This window comes from Lepisosteus platostomus, chromosome 18, assembly GCF_059453375.1.
Source record: "Lepisosteus platostomus isolate fLepPlt1 chromosome 18, fLepPlt1.hap1, whole genome shotgun sequence".
Lineage (NCBI taxonomy): Eukaryota > Metazoa > Chordata > Actinopteri > Semionotiformes > Lepisosteidae > Lepisosteus > Lepisosteus platostomus.
In genome coordinates, this window is record NC_142628.1 from 15,493,308 (window position 1) to 15,511,034 (window position 17,727).

At 55.5% G+C, this 17,727-nt stretch overlaps 1 protein-coding gene across 2 annotated transcripts in view; it reads right to left on the reverse strand.

Moving 5' to 3' along the window:
- The window catches only part of LOC148645764 (plakophilin-3-like), a 37,512-nt gene that overhangs the window by 9,035 nt on the left and 10,750 nt on the right, over nt 1-17,727 (reverse strand). For both annotated transcript variants that reach the window (XM_088611532.1, XM_088611531.1), the window contains 6 exons: nt 9,892-9,983; nt 7,522-8,309; nt 6,270-6,393; nt 4,811-5,015; nt 978-1,140; nt 183-300 (listed from right to left, as the gene is read on the reverse strand). In XM_088611532.1, the coding sequence (XP_088467658.1) occupies nt 183-300; nt 978-1,140; nt 4,811-5,015; nt 6,270-6,393; nt 7,522-8,309; nt 9,892-9,983 (1,490 nt within the window). The remainder of the gene's footprint in view (nt 1-182; nt 301-977; nt 1,141-4,810; nt 5,016-6,269; nt 6,394-7,521; nt 8,310-9,891; nt 9,984-17,727) is intronic.

The following is a 17,727-nucleotide window of genomic DNA, read 5'->3' on the forward strand; positions in this document are numbered from 1 at the left end:
CAGCCCTTATCACTTCAACAGGGTAATCAGTAACTCGAGGGTAAATAACTTGGGGATCCAGGCTGCCCAGCCCATGGCTGAGGGTGAAATCTGGTTGAAGGTAAAACAAAGCTGTTCATTTACTCTGGAGCCTGGTAGTCAGCCCCACCCCTCGTTCTTCCCAAAGCGCTCTCTCATCTCACCTTGTCCTCGGATTTCCCATTCTCCAGGGAGCTCTGGGTGTATCTGACCAGGGCGTCCACCAGGCCAGGTGTCTCCCTCATCCTCTGCCGGGTCTTTTCGCTCACGGAGCTCAGGTTTCTGGGAGGGAAGCGGGAGTGTTACAGGCAGTGGGGTCAGGGGTCAGGGGGCGGAGTAAGGGGTCAGCTCAGCAGTGTGAGCCTGGTCAGTACCTGGATGGGAGACTCCTGGGAAAGCTAAGGTTGCTGCTGGAAGAGGTGTTAGTGGGACCAGCAGGGGGCGCTCACCCTGTGGTCTGTGTGGGTCCTGATGCCCCAGTATAGTGACAGGGACACTATACTGTAAAAAGGCGCCGTCCTTCAGATGAGATGTAAAACCGAGGCCCCAACTCTCTGTGGTCCAAGGGCATTTCTCGAGAAGACTAGGGGTGTTACCCCGGTGTCCTGGCCAAAATTTCCCCCCTGGCCCTCACCAATCATGGCCTCCTAATAACCCCCCTCTCTGAACTGGCTTCATCACTCTGCTCTCCTCCCCACTGAGAGCTGGTGTGTGTGAGAGGACTGGAGCATCATCCAGGTGGGGCTGCACACTGGTGGGGGCGGAGGAGATCCCCATCATCTATAAAGCGCTTTGAGTGGAGTGTATGGATCGAGAAAGCGGCTGACTGGTGTATGGATCGAGAAGGATCCCTCGTGATCCAGTCAAGCAGCGCTTCACATGGGGAGCACGCTGACGGAGGGGGTGAGCTGTGAAGCGGGGGCTCACCCCTCGCTGCGCGGTGCGCGAGAGTGAGGTACCTCAGGCAGCCCGTGGTGTTGTAGAAGATGTCGGCCTCAGAGGGGCTCTGGGTCTCCCCGGGTCCCGACAGGGGTATCAGGATCTGCTCCGTCAGGTCTGGCAGCGCCTCGTTGGCCAGCTTGTCCTTCAGGTTGTCCTTGGAAGAGAGATTCCACAGGATCCCTGGAGAGAGAGGAGGGAGGGGGGGGGGGGACAGGCAGAGAGGTCAGGGCGTGGGAGTCCCTTTCCTGTCAGGGCCCCCGGGGGCCACGCCGTCAACAACAGAGAGCCGAGAGGTCAGGGCCCCCGGGGGGCCACGGCGACAACAACAGAGAACCGAGAGGTCAGGGCCCCCGGGGGGCCACGGCGACAACAACAGAGAGCCGAGAGGTCAGGGCCCCCGGGGGGCCACGGCGACAACAACAGAGAGCCGAGAGGTCAGGGCCCCCGGGGGGCCACGGCGACAACAACAGAGAGCCGAGAGGTCAGGTGCAAAGGTAAAATAGAGGTGTAAACTCCAGTGGACGTAAAAGAAAATGGTGTTTTCTTAATTGGGTTTTTCTCTAAAAGGTAACGATTTCTCAGATCAGTGTCCTCAGACAGCTCCCGTCATCACCCAGACTCCGAGAGAATGTTCTGGGTGCCCACTTCAACAACGAACGAGTCGAAACACTTTTCTCTGCCTGTCATGTTATGACAGCGGTGGTGTGGAACGACAAGGACTTGCGCACCAGCTGAAACTCCACTGTCAGATCGCAGGGATTCTTTTACTCCCTTCCCAATACCTCAAACGTTCTGCTAGTTTGCTTATTTTTAAATATCCGCATATTTCAACCGCTGAGGTTGCATGGCAACTCCTGATGTCTCCTGCACCCCCAAAACCACCCCATTTCTGTAGGACACCACAACGGACCAGCTTAGGCAAACCCTACACCTGGGCTGCACCGTTTCCATCGAAGGAAAACCAGCGACACAAACCACCGCCCAGAACAGAAAGGAGGGGGGCCTGCAAGCAGACACCCTGGAAAAGAAGAAAGTAGCCCACCTGCAGCTCCTTCAGCAAATCACCTGTAACAGCTACATGGACACAGTTTTCACTGTATTCAGCATAACTGCACTACTTGTATATATTGCACACAGCAGCTCGACTCATATTGAGTTTTATTCCATTTCCATTACATCTATTATTATGTAACCTCATTTTCATAACCTCAACTTTGTGATTCTTGCGAGCTCACGGAAAAGACATTTCATTGCCAGCAACTACTGCTGCACGCTGCATTGTCGTGCACTTGATAAATAAACTTTGATTTGATTTGAAATCTACAGGCACCAGCACGCAGCGTGCACGCAGCAATCCAGCAGTCGTGATGATGAAGGCGTGAACGTGGCTCCTAGCACACCGGCATGTTCTCCTTAAACCGAGCCCTGAGAGTCTGCCTGCCGCAGGCCCAGAACAACCGGGACCAGATCTAGAGCGAGTCTGGAACGCCGACACAATGTTTCTAGACTAGGGGGACCCCAGAACTGGATTCTGCAAGCTGTCAGGTTATTGAGCTCTCCCTCTACCCCTCTTGCACTGATGTGTTTTTTTTATTTTGCACGCCGCTTGTGCCGGGGTTTATTTAAGTAGTGCTTGATTGCTGCCGTTGCTGTTCTGCGTTTAGGTGTGGCGTTTCTTTGTCTTCGTATCAGAGCATACAGGCAGATAAGAACGACACTGCGCTTGAGCCTATGACACACAGACTGAATTCTGAACTGAACTGGATTCCTACAAGGGGCTCCTCCTTGCGGATTCCTTCCTGCCCTGGTGAAAGTGCCACACTGGGCCGGGATCTATATCAGGTGGGGCACAGGTGTGCAGGCTGGTGGAGGCGGGGAGGAAGGACTGGGAGACTGGGACGGAGCAGACCCAGCCCAGGAGGAGCAAGGCCCTCTAAGGGTCTCTGCAACCCCCAAGTCCTGCTGTCGGGCTGGCACTGACTGGCACGCCCTGCGATCTGAAAACATGCCCAGGTGTGTCTGCGTGGCACTGGCACAGATCGGGGCTGGCATGCGGAGTCATTATGTCTGAAGATAAGCTGCAGTGACTCCAACGCACCCAAAAATTACAACCTGGCTGTGCAGCAGAACGAGGGAGGGGAGGGTCAAACTGAATCGACACGGACAGGCAGGATCCCTGGAGCGCCTGGTGGGAAAAGGAGAGAAGCTCATCTGGCATGTCCCGTCCGGCCCAGGGCCAGTCACAATGCGTCTCCGGTATCTCCCTGTAGGCTCTTTCTCCCCCTCCCCCCAGGAATAAGGGGCCTGTCTTTGCCTCCCTCACCAGGAGCTGGAGTGGATGCCAGGCCACAGGAATCTCAAGGTCTGTTTGCCCTCCGCCTGTGTGATAGCAGAGGACACACGCAGGGGGGCAAAGGGTGCAGCCCAGTCACCCCAGCCCTGATGGGCGTTGAGCGTCTGCCAACAGGCCCAGTCACCCCAGCCCTGATGGGCGTTGAGCGTCTGCCAACAGGCCCAGTCACCCCAGCCCTGATGGGCGTTGAGCGTCTGCCAACAGGCAGGCGGGCCCTGCTGCCCACCGGCTGGACAGGAACAGAGGAGCACAGGCCCTTCAGTGGACCACTCATATTCCAGACAGCAGCACTGGAAGCCCCGTCGTGAATGAGCCCCTTCATTCAAGCACTCATCATCATCATCACCACTTTATTAACCCTTTACAATTTCTTGCATTAGGAATTTCTCTTTTTGCATACCCCAGCTTGCTCTCCATGAGACGCACAGACAGGAAGAGAATCTGGGGGTCAGAGCGCAGGGTCAGCCATTGTACAGCGCCCCTGGAGCAGTTGAGATTAAGGGCCTTGCTCAGGACCCCAGCAGAGTAGGATTCCTCTGTCGGCTGCGGGATTTGAACCTTCCAGCCACAGGCGCAGGTCCTGAGCCACAAAGCCACCGCTCCCCACTGAAGTGCAGCACAATGTTCGAAACCCCCCAGCCGCCGGGAGACATGAGGGAAAGGGCTTGATCCCACCCTTCTCCACAGGCACAAGGCAGCTGCTGAATTTTGAGAGACCTAGAAAACCTCCTGGATTACAGACCTCAAGGACAAGGCTTGATTCCAGAAAAGAATAACACAGACAGCAGGAGGTCTTTCTGTCCATTTAGCCTATTCAGCACTTAGTCACTAATTAATATGTGGATCCCGTCCGATTAGTCCATAACCTGTTGTCAGAGCCTGGGTGCTCACAGTCGGTAGTGCAGTGGTCAGCATTGCTGCCTCACAGCCCCGTGGCCCTGGGTTCGATTCCTGGGCTGTTGGCTGCACGCACGGAGTTTCTATGCCATCTTCGTGTTCATGTGGGTCTCTTCCCACAGTCCAAACACACGCTGGGAGGTTAATTGTTTAATGGGAAGATTGACCCTAGGTGTGAGTGTGTTTGTGTCTGCGTGTGCCCTGTGATGGCCTGGCGCCCGTTGCCTGCTGGGATAGGGTCAGGCCCAGCGACCCTGAACTGGAGAAAGGGCTTCCACAATGGCCGGATGCACAGATGCCCACTGTGGCGTCTGCGGCTGTACTTCGTGTGCTCTGTGGCCTCTCTCTGCTCTGCTCTCAGCCACGGTTCCCTGATCCCTGACCTCCGCTTTCTCCTGAACTCAAAACCCCACTTAGCTGTGGGATACCCACTTACTTACGACCCTGTGGGTTCGATGGGCAGGCGAAGAGGCAGGAGGCGGGGCGGGGCGAGGAGGCGAGGAGGGCGGGGCGGCAGGAAGGGGGTGGGTCAGGGAGGAGTTCAGGGGGCGGAGCAAGAGATGGTCGGGTCGGGGAGGCGGGGCGAGGGGCGGGGCATACCGGTGACGTTCTTGCGCAGCTCGTCGTCGGACTCCCTCAGCGCCTCGATGAGCTGCGGGATGCCGCCGGCCTCGATCAGAGCGCTCTTGTTGTCCAGGTTCTCGTAGATGAGGTTGCGCATGGCGCCCGTGGCGTAGCGCTGCACGTCCTGGCTCTCGCTGTTGAAGAGCTTCACCAGCGCGGGGATGGCCTTCAGCTGGCGCGCCTGCGGACACACACACACACACACACGCGTGGCCTGAGCATTGGTCCAGTACTGCACATGCACATGCGTTTGCACTTCATGAGGGGCACGTCAGTAAAGACACGAGGTGAAAGGAAGAATTCCTAGACTCGCCGTCTATTACTCAAGCCCAGTCCGACACCCCCCGTCCCACTACCAAGGGGGGGCCCAGTCCGACACCCCCCGTCCCACTACCAAGGGGGGGCCCAGTCCGAACCCCTCCCCCCCGTCTCGCTACCAAGGGGGGCCCAGTCTGAACCCCTCCCCCCCGTCTCACTACCAAGGGGCGGCCCAGTCCGACACCCCCCCCGTCTCACTACCAAGGGGGGGCCCAGTCTGAACCCCTCCCCCCCGTCTCACTACCAAGGGGGGGCCCAGTCCGACATCCCCCCGCGTCTCGCTACCAAGGGGGGGCCCAGTCCGACATCCCCCCCGTCTCGCTACCAAGGGGGGGCCCAGTCCGACACCCCCCCCGTCTCACTACCAAGGGGGGGCCCAGTCTGAACCCCTCCCCCCCTTCTCACTACCAAGGGGGGGCCCAGTCCGACACCCCCCCCCCCCGTCTCTCTACCAAGGGGGGGCCCAGTCCGACATCCCCCCCCGTCTCACTACCAAGGGGGGGCCCAGTCCGACATCCCCCCCCGTCTCACTACCAAGGGGGGGCCCAGTCCGACATCCCCCCCCGTCTCACTACCAAGGGGGGGCCTGCAGCTCCACTGAAACCAGCTTGTTTGCCTCAGAACCTGGACGTTTCTGTAGCCTAAAGCTCGAACTGAGCCACTGTTCTTTTTCTACCCCTCGTCTTTCCTCCCCGTCTCGCGAAGCTGCCCCGGAGCAGCATTTACATGTATGAAAACAAGAGGAGTGGGGCATTCAAACGAGGCTCCAGTGGGGACCAGCCCACACGCACCATGGGGGCAAACACACTTGATCCCAGCGGCGCAAAGCATTCCCAGCAAACACTCCCAGGAACCGCCCGCACTGCTGGGCGCACGCAGTGGGCAAGCAAAAAGAAATCCATGTTCTTATCCCCCCTCCCCCACTCCCTTTTTTTTAAACCAAAGGACACGGAGTGAAAAAAGTTATTTTACTGAGCTAAAACAAGACCGAATGAGAGAAAGCGTCCCAAAGCATGCTGGGAACAAGGTCGCTGCGTGGTTCCAGCACGGGAGACGAGCTACTGGGAGAGCCGATCCTCAGGGAATGGCAGGAGGTAGAGGGGCAGAGGGCTCCTACCTGGGTCTTGGCGTCGCTGTTGTGGTAGCACTCGTGCTGGATGTAGGCTGCCCCCAGCAACTGCATCTCTGGGTCCAGCATGGACAGGTAGCTGACCGCGGTGGACATGGTCAGGTTGTTGAGCCTGTGGAGGTCAGAGGGCAGAGAGTGAGAGAGAGGCTCAGGCACACAGATGGAAAATTACAGACACAGGACACGCATATCTACAGCACTTGTTTAGCTCACCTGGTTCAAATTACCTTCTTCACTGATACAGCCCTTATTTTTTCCCCACACAGGGCTTCTGAATGCTGGCTGACTTTTTCTTTTGGTTTGATAAAGTAAAACGGGTGTTATCGGTCACACCTAGCTATTGTAAGGAATTTCTGAGGACTAGATGAAGGTCAGATAGGTCTTAATCTGTAAAAACAGAATTTTAAGGGGTTGTCCTTTCTTTTCGGCTCTGTATTTATTTCCACCTGTGTGAACACGTGTAAAACTTACAAAACTAAAGTTCCTCCAAGCCGACGCTCCGGGCGAATGACTGCGATTGCAGGTTATAACGCCTCTGATTTCAAACCAACCCTCCCCTTATCGAAACTGCTGCAATGCTGGAAAGCATTTGAAGTGACACCGAGCCGTCTGTACACGAGGTTCAGGGGACACAGGACAGGACTCTGGCCAAGCCACGCGTGCGACGGGACAGAAGAGCCTCGCTCGGCAACGCTGGGGCCTCTCGAGACTCACTCAAGGCACAGCCACCTGCTCAGCTGCACGGGCGTAGCAGCAGGGGTTAATTATTCATGAGGCGGCTGTCTTTCTTTACATCAAACAGGGCCCCGTCAGACCATCCCACCCTCTGCCACACCCAGACCGGTTCTGCAGCTCCGGGACAGCCTGAGCCAAACTTTCCCCACTCTCCTCCCTAAACCCAGCAAGATCAGGACGTGACCTTCAATAATTCTGGAGAGGACTGCTGCACACAGAGGACCAGAGGGAGGAATGGGAGAATTACTAAAGTAACAATATTCAACTCCTTCCCAAAGCAGCAGCTGACCCCGGCTTTGAGAGTACCCGCTGGGTCTGCCCAGCGAGCCATCGGCCGAGTTTTGTTCAGTGGACGGGGGCTCTTCTCAAGCGCAGATGTTTGTCGGTTAACCTGTGGTCACCAGATCACCACGCGAGACCTACCAGCCTGCCCCCCCAGCACAGCTCTGTGGGTTCTGCGAGCCAGGAGGAAGAAGAGAAGGGGCCGCAACCCCGCGTAACTCACCCGCCGTCGGAGTTCATGAAGTCAAACTGGCCGTCGTAGAGGTCCACCCCCTTCCCCACGCTGTGCAGGCTCTTCACGGACATGGCCCTGTTCAGGGTGCCCTGCTGCGCCAGCATGGCCGCCTGGGAGCCGCTCATGCCCTGGCCCATGATGCCGTAGCCCCCGGCGGCCACCTGCTGCTGCTGCTGCTGCTGCTGCTGCGACACGGAGCTGACGCTCACGCGGTTGCGGTTGTGCACGCGGCTGATGGTGCGGTGGGCCGGCCCCTTGTAGGTGTGGGCGGGGCCCTCGTCGGCGGCCACGCCCATGGCCACGCCCTCGGCCCCGCCCCCCGCCTGGCGGTACAGGGTCCCGCTCAGGGAACGCCGCATGGAGGAGGAGGAGGAGGAGGGCACGAGGGTTGCCTGCCTGGCCTGGCCCGCGGCGCTGTAGCCCTCGAAGGCGCTGTAGGTGGAGTGCCGGTTGACCGTGGCGTCCCGCTCCGACGCCAGGCTGCCGTCGCTGTCTTCCCGCATCCAGTGGGAGACGGCGCTCTGGGCCGGCAGGCTCCGGAAGCGCAGGGAGCTCAGGGATATGACCTCGGGGTCCCCTCCGCCGCCGCCGCGGCTCACGGTGCGGGAGGCGGTCTGCCGGGTCTGGTAACCGGCCCGCACGTCGGCGCCGCCCTGCTGGTACACGCTGCCGCCCCCGGCGCCCAGGCTGATCTTCTGGCGCGGCCCCATCTCCACCGCCGAGCGGGTCGAGAAGCCGCGCACCGTCCCGTTGCCGTACTTGGACATCTGGCTGCCCTGCGCGGGACAGCAAAACGTCACCCGCTAATACTGGGCCGCCAACACAAAACACCTGCCCGCTCCTCCACCTCAAGCCCAGCTCTCCAGCGGCCGGGGACTCCCGGTTTTTGGAGGGAGGCGGATCGACGCAGGCCTGACCGCGGCGGGAGGAGGACCAGCCCGGCAGAGCTAGCTGTGCATTCTGGGACACTTCAGCACTGACGCCTCCCAGGTGGGACGAAAAGGAGAAAGAAGAACGTGGGCATGCAGACTGGACATGATCTTCCCAGCAGCCCGACATCCTGGACGCAGGAGCTTTGCCAGATCTCTATGGGCCAGGTTTAACCAGTCTGCAACTGTGTCAATGCTGAAGACCCTGACCTTAAGCCCAGAGTTCGTGCCTACAGTCACCCACTCTGCGGGGCTGGGAGTGTCTTCGCTGTGCTTGATTATCCGAAGGATTTTTCTCTCTCTCTCTTCAGTTGACTACTATAGAAAAACATCTCCTTTGTGTTTCTCCAAGTTTGCATGGACCATATTTAACGACTATTAAACATTATGGAATGACCAGATCTGTTAAAATGCTCATTCGGGCTCTGGGCTCTAAAATCTGCACTGCCCCTGTCGTCAGAAACGGAGGGCTAGGGTCCAGGCAGTCAGGGTGTTTTGGAGACATCGTTTCTGTTAAAATAGACCACCCTTGCACTGATCATTCTAACTGTTTACTGCGGTACACCAGGGCCAAACCAAAAGAGAGAAAAATGAAGCCATGCAGAAAGTACAAGACGAGAGGGGTCATTTCGGCTGCTCAAGACGGCGCTGGCACAGTGCTGTGAAATACCGCAGGACGGTCCGGTCTGGGCTAGCCTGGCTCCAAAAGGGGTGTACTCCTCCTGCCCGAATCGGCAGCTTCGGACGTGGAGATTTTTCTCCAGAACGTTTGTTTCAAAGCGAGACTGCTCAGCTTGTGGCTTGTGGCTCTTGGCTATCCTGCAATACTGTTAAAATATTCTGCAACAAACAGATCTAAAAAAACACCCATTCGTCCACATCTTTAGAACCTGATGATGACGGGGGACTCTCCGGGACTAGCATTGGCTACTTCCAGTTCCCAGGGAGAAAATCACTTTCCTGCATTCGAACACGTGGTTTCTCAGCACAGACAAAAGAAAACTCCTCGCCTAGTTTCACTCCTCTTATTCATCGCTAAAGTTGGCGGGTTTTGCAATTCCCTGGGGGTGTGTGATCTTTATGAGCAGGATGTGATTTTTGACAGTATGTTAATATTACTGAGCTGGTGCCCTGATGCAAAGTAACTTGCAAAGATGGCACGATTACCTGCTATTTCTGCAATCAGATTTTGGCACAGCTGGGATTACTGGCGTATGCGGGATCAAGCACCTTCCTCGCAGGTACAGCACTAGCGTCAGACGCCTTGGATTTGAATCTGCTGGGCATGTATCCAGAACCCAAACCATTACTTCACCTTTTAGCTCTTAGAATTATCTACTGTATTCGACCAGATCCCATATTAGACCATTAAACCCCCCTGGAATTCTCCTATATGACTCTGAAAGAGCAGGCGTGACGTCAGACTCACAGCGATTCTCCTGTTGACTGCGTACATCTGGGACTTGGAGCTGTACCCAGGGTTGTATGTGGAGTACTTCACGGTAGAGGAGCCTCCGTAGTCTAGGGGAGGAGAAGGAACAGACAGAGTCAGTATCGGGGAGGAAGCAGGCGGTTTCTGCATCTAATCAGAGGTCAAGGTCCAGATCCCTGCATTCATTAAGAAGCCTTATAACCAGTCGGGGGGGGTTAATCAAACTCTTGTAAGCATTTCAGAATTCAACGGTTCTTTTTGACCCAGCAGAGCCCGTAGGTACCCACCTTTGGCCTTACACACAGATTAAACGCAGGTATTAAAGGTAAAGGCATGAAGAACTTGGAAGCAAAGATTTAAACCAATGATGGATTCATCACGCACAAGTCTTAAATTTTACGCGCTTAAACTAAGGAGCCAGATAGGGGGACAAAATGCACAAGTCAAATTTCTTTGAAAATGGAAGACGCCCTCCATCTCTGCAATGACCAAACCTGTTCCGCAGTGGAAACGCCCTTACCGTTCGTTCTGCTGGCCGAGAGCGATGTACTGGAGCGTCATACCGCTCCGCAGTACCGAGCTGAAAACCACCCCCCCTCCCCGCCCTTGCAGAAAGCCGAAGAGCAAGTCTCCTCTGAACCAGAAGTGGATGCAATCACAGGAAAGGTCTTTGAACCTGCTGCTGCCGAGTTGGGCATTAACGGCTGTGCAGCAGGTTGTCTAGCGAACTGCGTGTTCAGCTGTTTAATTAAGGAACCGTCCTCATTGATAGTGGCTTAAGTGCAGGCCCAACGATCCCAGATGGCTGAATTTCTCCTGCCTGCTGGAGTGGCGGAACGTCCGAACCTCTTTCGGATCGAACGCCCCCTACAACCTTGGGGTGACTCATGATGTCGTGCCGCGCACAAGAGGTGTGAAGAGCCACACAAGGGTGCCCATGTCGAGAGGCTTTGCAGTTTCATTAGCAAGTCCCCACCCGACGCTCCTCACAGCGAGATGCTAACCCCTTGTCCCTTCGGTGCTGCTCTTGCACAATTCCAGATTTATTTTCTCCTGTATTCTCGTGGATCCTGTTTGCTCCGGGGATGTGGGTGCATCCCATCCTCAGCAGAGACTGCCGTCAGAAGACAGCTCTGAAAGACAGGGGGGTGGGGAGCGGTTTCCAAAATCTCTGTTGCTCGTCTTGTTCTAAAATTTGGGGATGGGAAAAACTTTCAAACCTATCCCTGCCTCTTCCGGGCCTGACTCCCCTGTGCACCCTGTCTGGGGTTATCAGCACTCTCTACTGATGACAATCCTCCCTGGAAGCTCTTCTCGAAAACAGGAGAGGAAGAGGCCGCAGCAGGCCAGCTGTTTAGCAATTCCCAAGAAAAAGAGCCGGTTCATGTTATACTAGATAAACTCCGGGAACACAAAACCCAGCTCTTTCTAAATACCGATAAGTCTAATGCCTGTCTTTTTTCCTCCCCACTCTTTTAGGGTATTCCTCCAAGAAAGCAGACGTGCCATTTAGAGACCAAATTCTTTATTTTCTAAAAGTGCAAAGGCGAAAGCGACGCACGGTGCTTTGGGAAAGAATTTGACCACCAGGCAGGGTCAGAACTCCTGACCTGTGGGTGATGTTTTTTTGCTGCTGGGATGGGACTGAAAGGTTAACAGCTCCTGTTTGCCGTTTGATCTGTGTTCCCTGAAGATTCTGCTCAGGGATTACAGCAGGAATGTCCAACGGAGCGAAGCTCTTAGCAAGATGTATGGTCCTGTAAGACATCCTGTGTCTGTGTTGGATCCTCCTGCCGAGAACATTTCGCTCTAGGTATCGCACAACAGCTAGAAAGTAAACAGACCCCTGAAAGACGAACCCAGTGATCACAATTCATGTTCGCCAAGCTAGGACACGACTTAGCTGGTTTTAAGCCAGGAATTTAAAGCATCTGGTATTTTTACTACATGGCTCCACTGCAACAAGTTAATTTTTCACCTCGCAGAAACTGTCCTAGCTTCACCGTGTGTGCGTTAACTGTTTTACAAACCTGCCAGTCTTCCTGACCTGATTTGCCTAGGGCACAGGAAGAACTGTCAATCTGTCAACAGGTCTTTCTGTAGCTGTTGATGACAACACACCCCTGCTACCATGATCACCCAGGGGCGAGGCTCAGCCATGGTCAAGATTAGGGTTTCGATATTTAGATCTGCACTAGAGGTTGGTGATCGGCACACCAATGTCATTCTGTTAATAAACTATTAACACTTCCACTTGTGCAACGCTCCATTGACAGGCCCTAGTACAAAGCACTGACTCTGCCACTGCCAAATCTCTAATCGCTGCCTTCAAGAGAAGATGGCTCTTTAAAACACACTGTGAGAAAGGGAGATATCCAAAGCTGAAAACCATTCCATCTTATTTACTCCCCCTAGCACTTCGCCCAAACACGCAACTTTCTGCCCAGCGATGACACTTCATCTTTTGACAACCTGGTTAAAGACAGGTGTGTGCATGAAAGTCAAATCCTTCTTCTCCGTTCGCTCCGCATGGAAGCTCTTCTCGAATATAAAAACCTGCTGCCAAACCGGACAAGCTATGCTCATGCGTCAGTCATTCCACTCGTACGTGCGAGATCTCTGCTCCGGCTAAGGACCCGGGCGCCGGATTGGGCCGGAGCGCGCGTGTTTAGTTTCAAACGACCCAGTGGGCACTGACGTGCTGGGAGGGATGAGGGGTTTTTTTTTGCGAGAAGAGAGCACAGGGGCGAGTAGACAGCTCGAGACAAGAGGACCGACCGGTCTGGGCAGGCCCGCCTGCTTTCCCTAGAGAGGCCACACCCCAGAACAGCTGGACAACGCCCAGCCAGAGACCTGCTCTGCCACCTCCACCTCATGGGGCTGGCGGAGACCGAGAGGGCAGGCGCTTAGCAGCAAACCGCAAGCCACAAGCGCCCCACCCCAGGGACTGTACTCACACACCTCAATGCTAAGCAATCTCTCTGTTTAATCAACAAAGCAGTGTGCGCTGGAGTTTTCAGTGGCGGCCATGCGTATACAAACTCCTGTATGCCTCTCTTTTCTTGATATGAACACTGAGAGCCCCTGCTCTGGAAGCCCCAAGAATTCACCTCCTGTAACTAATGTGTCCCCTTTAGGAGGATATAAAAACATGCTTGGCAGCGGTGACTGATCACCCCCCTCCCCCCCTCAATTTGAAACTAAGTTGATAAATCAGGATGGCATTTTACAGGAAAAAAAATTGGGTAAATTCCTATTTTTTTTTCTATGCAAACCAGCTCCCCTACATGAATCTGCCCCACCCTTTCCCAGCCTGGGCAGAGGAACAGGAGTTTCCCCTTGCTATCTCTCTGAGCATCAGAAGCTCCCAGATTGTAAAACCCCCTCTAAAGACGTTCAGAGCGTTTAGCGCTAATTGCTCTCCTCCTCCACACGTTTGGTCAACATGGAGCACACAATGCGTGTTGGCTCAGCTCTGTCAATCACACGCCCTGTAATAGGGAGTTCAAACTGCAGCCCTCCTGTTCCTAAAACCCGTTTCCTTTCTTCTGACTCATTGGCCTCCTGTTGGCTGTGGTTCACTGGGGGGGGCAGACTGCCTTGGCTCACCTTGAGAAGCATAGAGGCAGTAAACCAGGGTCCAGCTGCCAGACAAGCGCACTAGCTGCCCTGGTGCGACGGATGGGGCACTGTCACAGCGAGTAACGCTCTCGGCAAGCTGCCACACCGACTCCGAGGTGAGCCCGCCTCCTTCATCTTTGATGCCGCCCGCCCTTGAACACCTCCCAGGGCACGCTCGAACCCTTGACCCAGCAGCAGGCATGGCCTAGCCCTTTTGTTCATTGTTGATTCGCTTGAATTATAACTTCTGCGCACACAGAGCTTTCTGGGATGGGGGGGAGGGGTTGTGGTCGCAGACAGTAAAGACTTGCAGCCTGCATGAACAAAGCTGCTTTTCCATCAAATAAGATGAGCAACCTTTTTAGGTAACGATCCTGATTGATGAACTTAATCTGCCAGGGTTACCCTCTTCCCAAGACTGTCGCCCATCGCTGTTGAACCCGAGACCCTGGCTTCTCATAAGAAACGGCGGGGTGAGGTTCTTGGATCAGTGAGCTACTAGCATCCCAGTGGTCAAGACAGGCCACTTGGAAGCTCTCTTATGCTCCAAGTCCTTATTCAGCCAGAGCCGCGCGGCTCTGAGGCTGCCAGACTTTGACCACCCAGCTGCACTCTGACAGACAACAGCCCAGGCTTCTACACTGGGCTCCCTTATCTGCTCAGGACTGCGATCCGCCCACCACGTACACATTCCAGACCCATTACCTCTTGCAGTCTGGGATCGGAGGGCTGGAGGAGGGGGGGTCACATTCTTGTTTGACCCCATGCTTCAGATGACCCCACAGTAACATCATGGAAACTTGGTTCAATTATATTTAGAAGCTGAGACAAGGGAACTTGTTCGCACCCGGAGGGCAGATAAGACCAGGGACAGCAACGTCTCTTCAGGCAACACGCTAAGCTCCTGCCCAAGCCAGCGGGTTAGCGCTGCACGATCAGCCAGCGGCCAGTGGTCAGTCTCCAGCTGTGCTCTTCTGTGGGCACCTTCGATATTCTACCCCAGGGCCAGCACAAGGCGTTTCTATCAAATCCCACAGCCCCCAAAACACAACCCCTTCTAAAAACCGCACAGTCCCGCAGCTGGTGTAAAGGTCATATGAGAAGCACAGAGGAGCTCAGATGAAGGAAGAAGATCAAAGGAAATACAGTACAAAAATCCTACTGCCTTCGTTAATGGTATCTACCAAGCCCTTCAAGAGCCTTCGAGAACGGTCCTCCTACCGGGAGGAGGGAAAAAGGCCTCAGCCCCACTAGGAGGAATGCGGGAAGGGGCCCTCTGACCTCAGTCCGAGTCGAGTGGAGGGCGACCGTCAGGAGTAAAAACACAGTCAAGAGACCTGGAGCTAAAACTCCAGCGCACTGATACTAACTAGATGCAAAGGAACAAGTAAGAGGTTTATTCATTGCTGAAAGGAGAAGAAAGTAAACAACGTTTCGACCCTGAAGTCTTCTTCAGGTCTTCACCCTCACACTTGGAGAAGACTCCACGGCCGAAACATTGCATTTTCTCTCTTCTCTTTTCAGCAGGGAATAAACCTCTTACTTGTCCCTTTGCAGCCTACGCCTGCTGACGCAGCTCCCCACCTGCAGTGCGAATTAGGTTCCAGATGACATCAGTCACTTGACGAGATCAAGCCCCCCGCGATGGCGTCGAGATTCCCAGCCCCCTTGTCGGGCAGGTGAGGCCTGGCTCACCCCCCCACCCTGGGCTGGGCTATCGCTTTGTGAAAATGGGCGCACACCTGTTTGACACAGTCTCCCTTCATCCGTGTGCCACAGCCCCCGAGAGGGAGGACTGGACGTCACCGCTGGAAGCAGGCTGGGGGGTACCGGGACGCCCCCAAGGATGAGGGTCAGCTGGGGAAGAGAGATCTTGGACCCACAGGACCGACACCCCCTCTTTAGAGAAGCAACTCTCTGGAGACAGAACCGCCCAGACCCACGGCAGTTTTTGCCAGCTGATGCCAGACGCTCTCGTCTGACCTGAGGGACGGGAGGGGTCACCCAGCGGCCCGGCTCTGACCCGTCACATGACCCCCCCGATCAGCTCCCTAAAACTGCCACAGCACATCTCCTCCTTTCCACAGAAATACTGATCGCCACCACGTGCTGCTCACCAGCTCGTCACAACCCCTGTCTGTCAAACGCTGGCAGCTGGGGGGCAGCTTTCAAAGTCTTCTGCTGCAGGGGGAAAACATGCTCCAGTTTCTCCAAACCGTATTTCCCAGAAGTGCGTTTGAGCAAAGAAAAGAGAAAATTAATTGATCTCGAATCTAGGGCACCCTCTTTCTAGATTAAACGCCGGCGACGGCTCTCGGGAGTGAAATCAGACGCAGGAGCGCTGAAACTCACCCCCGCCGGGGAACGTGCAGGGGGTCCGCTCTCTCGATCGCCTCGACCCCCCCTCCCATCCCGCCACGGAGCACGCGCGCCGCGTGCAGGTTCGTGGGATCATAATGGGATTCATCCCCGATTAAGAATTTACTGCGGAGTGCCTGCAAGATCTCGGGGCTTCTGCGGCGTTTTTGCTAATTGGCGACGCTCGTTTTCAACACGCGCCGAGTTAGACAAACCGTTCCCGACACTCAGGACCGAAAAGGAACAATCCCACGATCTCTCTCTCGCCTGGCTTTCCAGGCGGACTAACGGGTAGTCTCGTTCATCCTGGAGAACGATCGACTCTCCGCGAAATCGAGGAACACGGCCTGCATGTCACGTTGTTTCTCCAGAACTCCCCGCCTGTGATTTTATCTGTCTGGCTAAGGGACGCGCCTTCCCGCCACACCACCCCGGGCGGAGTCGCCTGCAACAGTTCAGGCACGCAAGGCATTTTCTCACACTTCGGAAAATGAGGAAGGATTCTTTTTTTTTTAAAAAAAAAAGGACGTAGAAAACTTTCACTTCATGATATATTACCGGCCTTTATGGGAATCATATTTACAAACGTAGGTGTAACGTGTAATTTTCACTATCTCTACATCCCCCCCCGTGTTTGACTGGAGTCAAGGTCACAGCGTCCTTTAACAGTGTTGTTCTAGCACACAGATTCACTCTAGTAACTGTCAATCCATACCACTGTACGTCAATTACTGGCCGATAACTGGTCGATTGATTGGAGCACGAAGCAGGGGCCGTTGTGAAAACCCCACACCAGCTGAGGTAGGAGGAACTGGGACTGGTCATGGATCTGTTCATTCCAGGCACCCCACTGGGCTGGACTGGGCCAGGTCAGGCCACATCAGAGCCCCAGAGTCCATCACCCACCCTTGACTGTCACATCCTGACATGTAGCACCCTGAGACCTGGCTGCACCAGGATTAGTGACCTGCAGCGCTGTAGCACCCTGAGACCTGGCTGCACCAGGATTAGTGACCTGCAGCTCTGGGGCACCCTGAGCCCTGACTGCACCAGGATTAGTGATCTGCAGCTATGGGGCACCCTAAACCCCAAACTGCACCAGGATTAGTGACCTGCAGCTCTGTAGCACCCTAAACCCCAAACTGCACCAGGATTAGTGACCTGCAGCGCTGTGGCACCCTGAGGCCTGACTGCACCAGGATTAGTGACCTGCAGCTCTGGAGCACTGGAGCACCCTGAGCCCTGACTGCACCAGGATTAGTGACCTGCAGCGCTGTGGCGCCCTGAGCCCTGACTGCACCAGGATTAGTGACCTGCAGCGCTGTGGCACCCTGAGCCCTGACTGCACCAGGATTAGTGACCTGCAGCGCTGTGGCACCCTGAGGCCTGACTGCACCAGGATTAGTGACCTGCAGCTCTGGAGCACTGGAGCACCCTGAGCCCTGACTGCACCAGGATTAGTGACCTGCAGCGCTGTGGCGCCCTGAGGCCTGACTGCACCAGGATTAGTGACCTGCAGCTCTGGAGCACTGGAGCACCCTGAGCCCTGACTGCACCAGGATTAGTGACCTGCAGCGCTGTGGCGCCCTGAGACCTGGCCGCACCAGGGTTAGTGACCTGCGGCCCTGTGATGCCTGCTGCCAGCAGAAGCCAGCAGATCCGGAGGGGGCTACGCATTTGTTTTGGCAACACTCTCAGCTCACCACTGCGTCGAGGTGGAAGTGAAAAGGGCGCAACACCACCCACGGCAGAAGCAGCTGCCGCCGCCTTGTTACGAAGACACAAAACATCCAGTCTGGTAGCCTTCGGCGTGAAGGAACCACGCGTCCGCAGATAAGAGGTACATCACGTCCA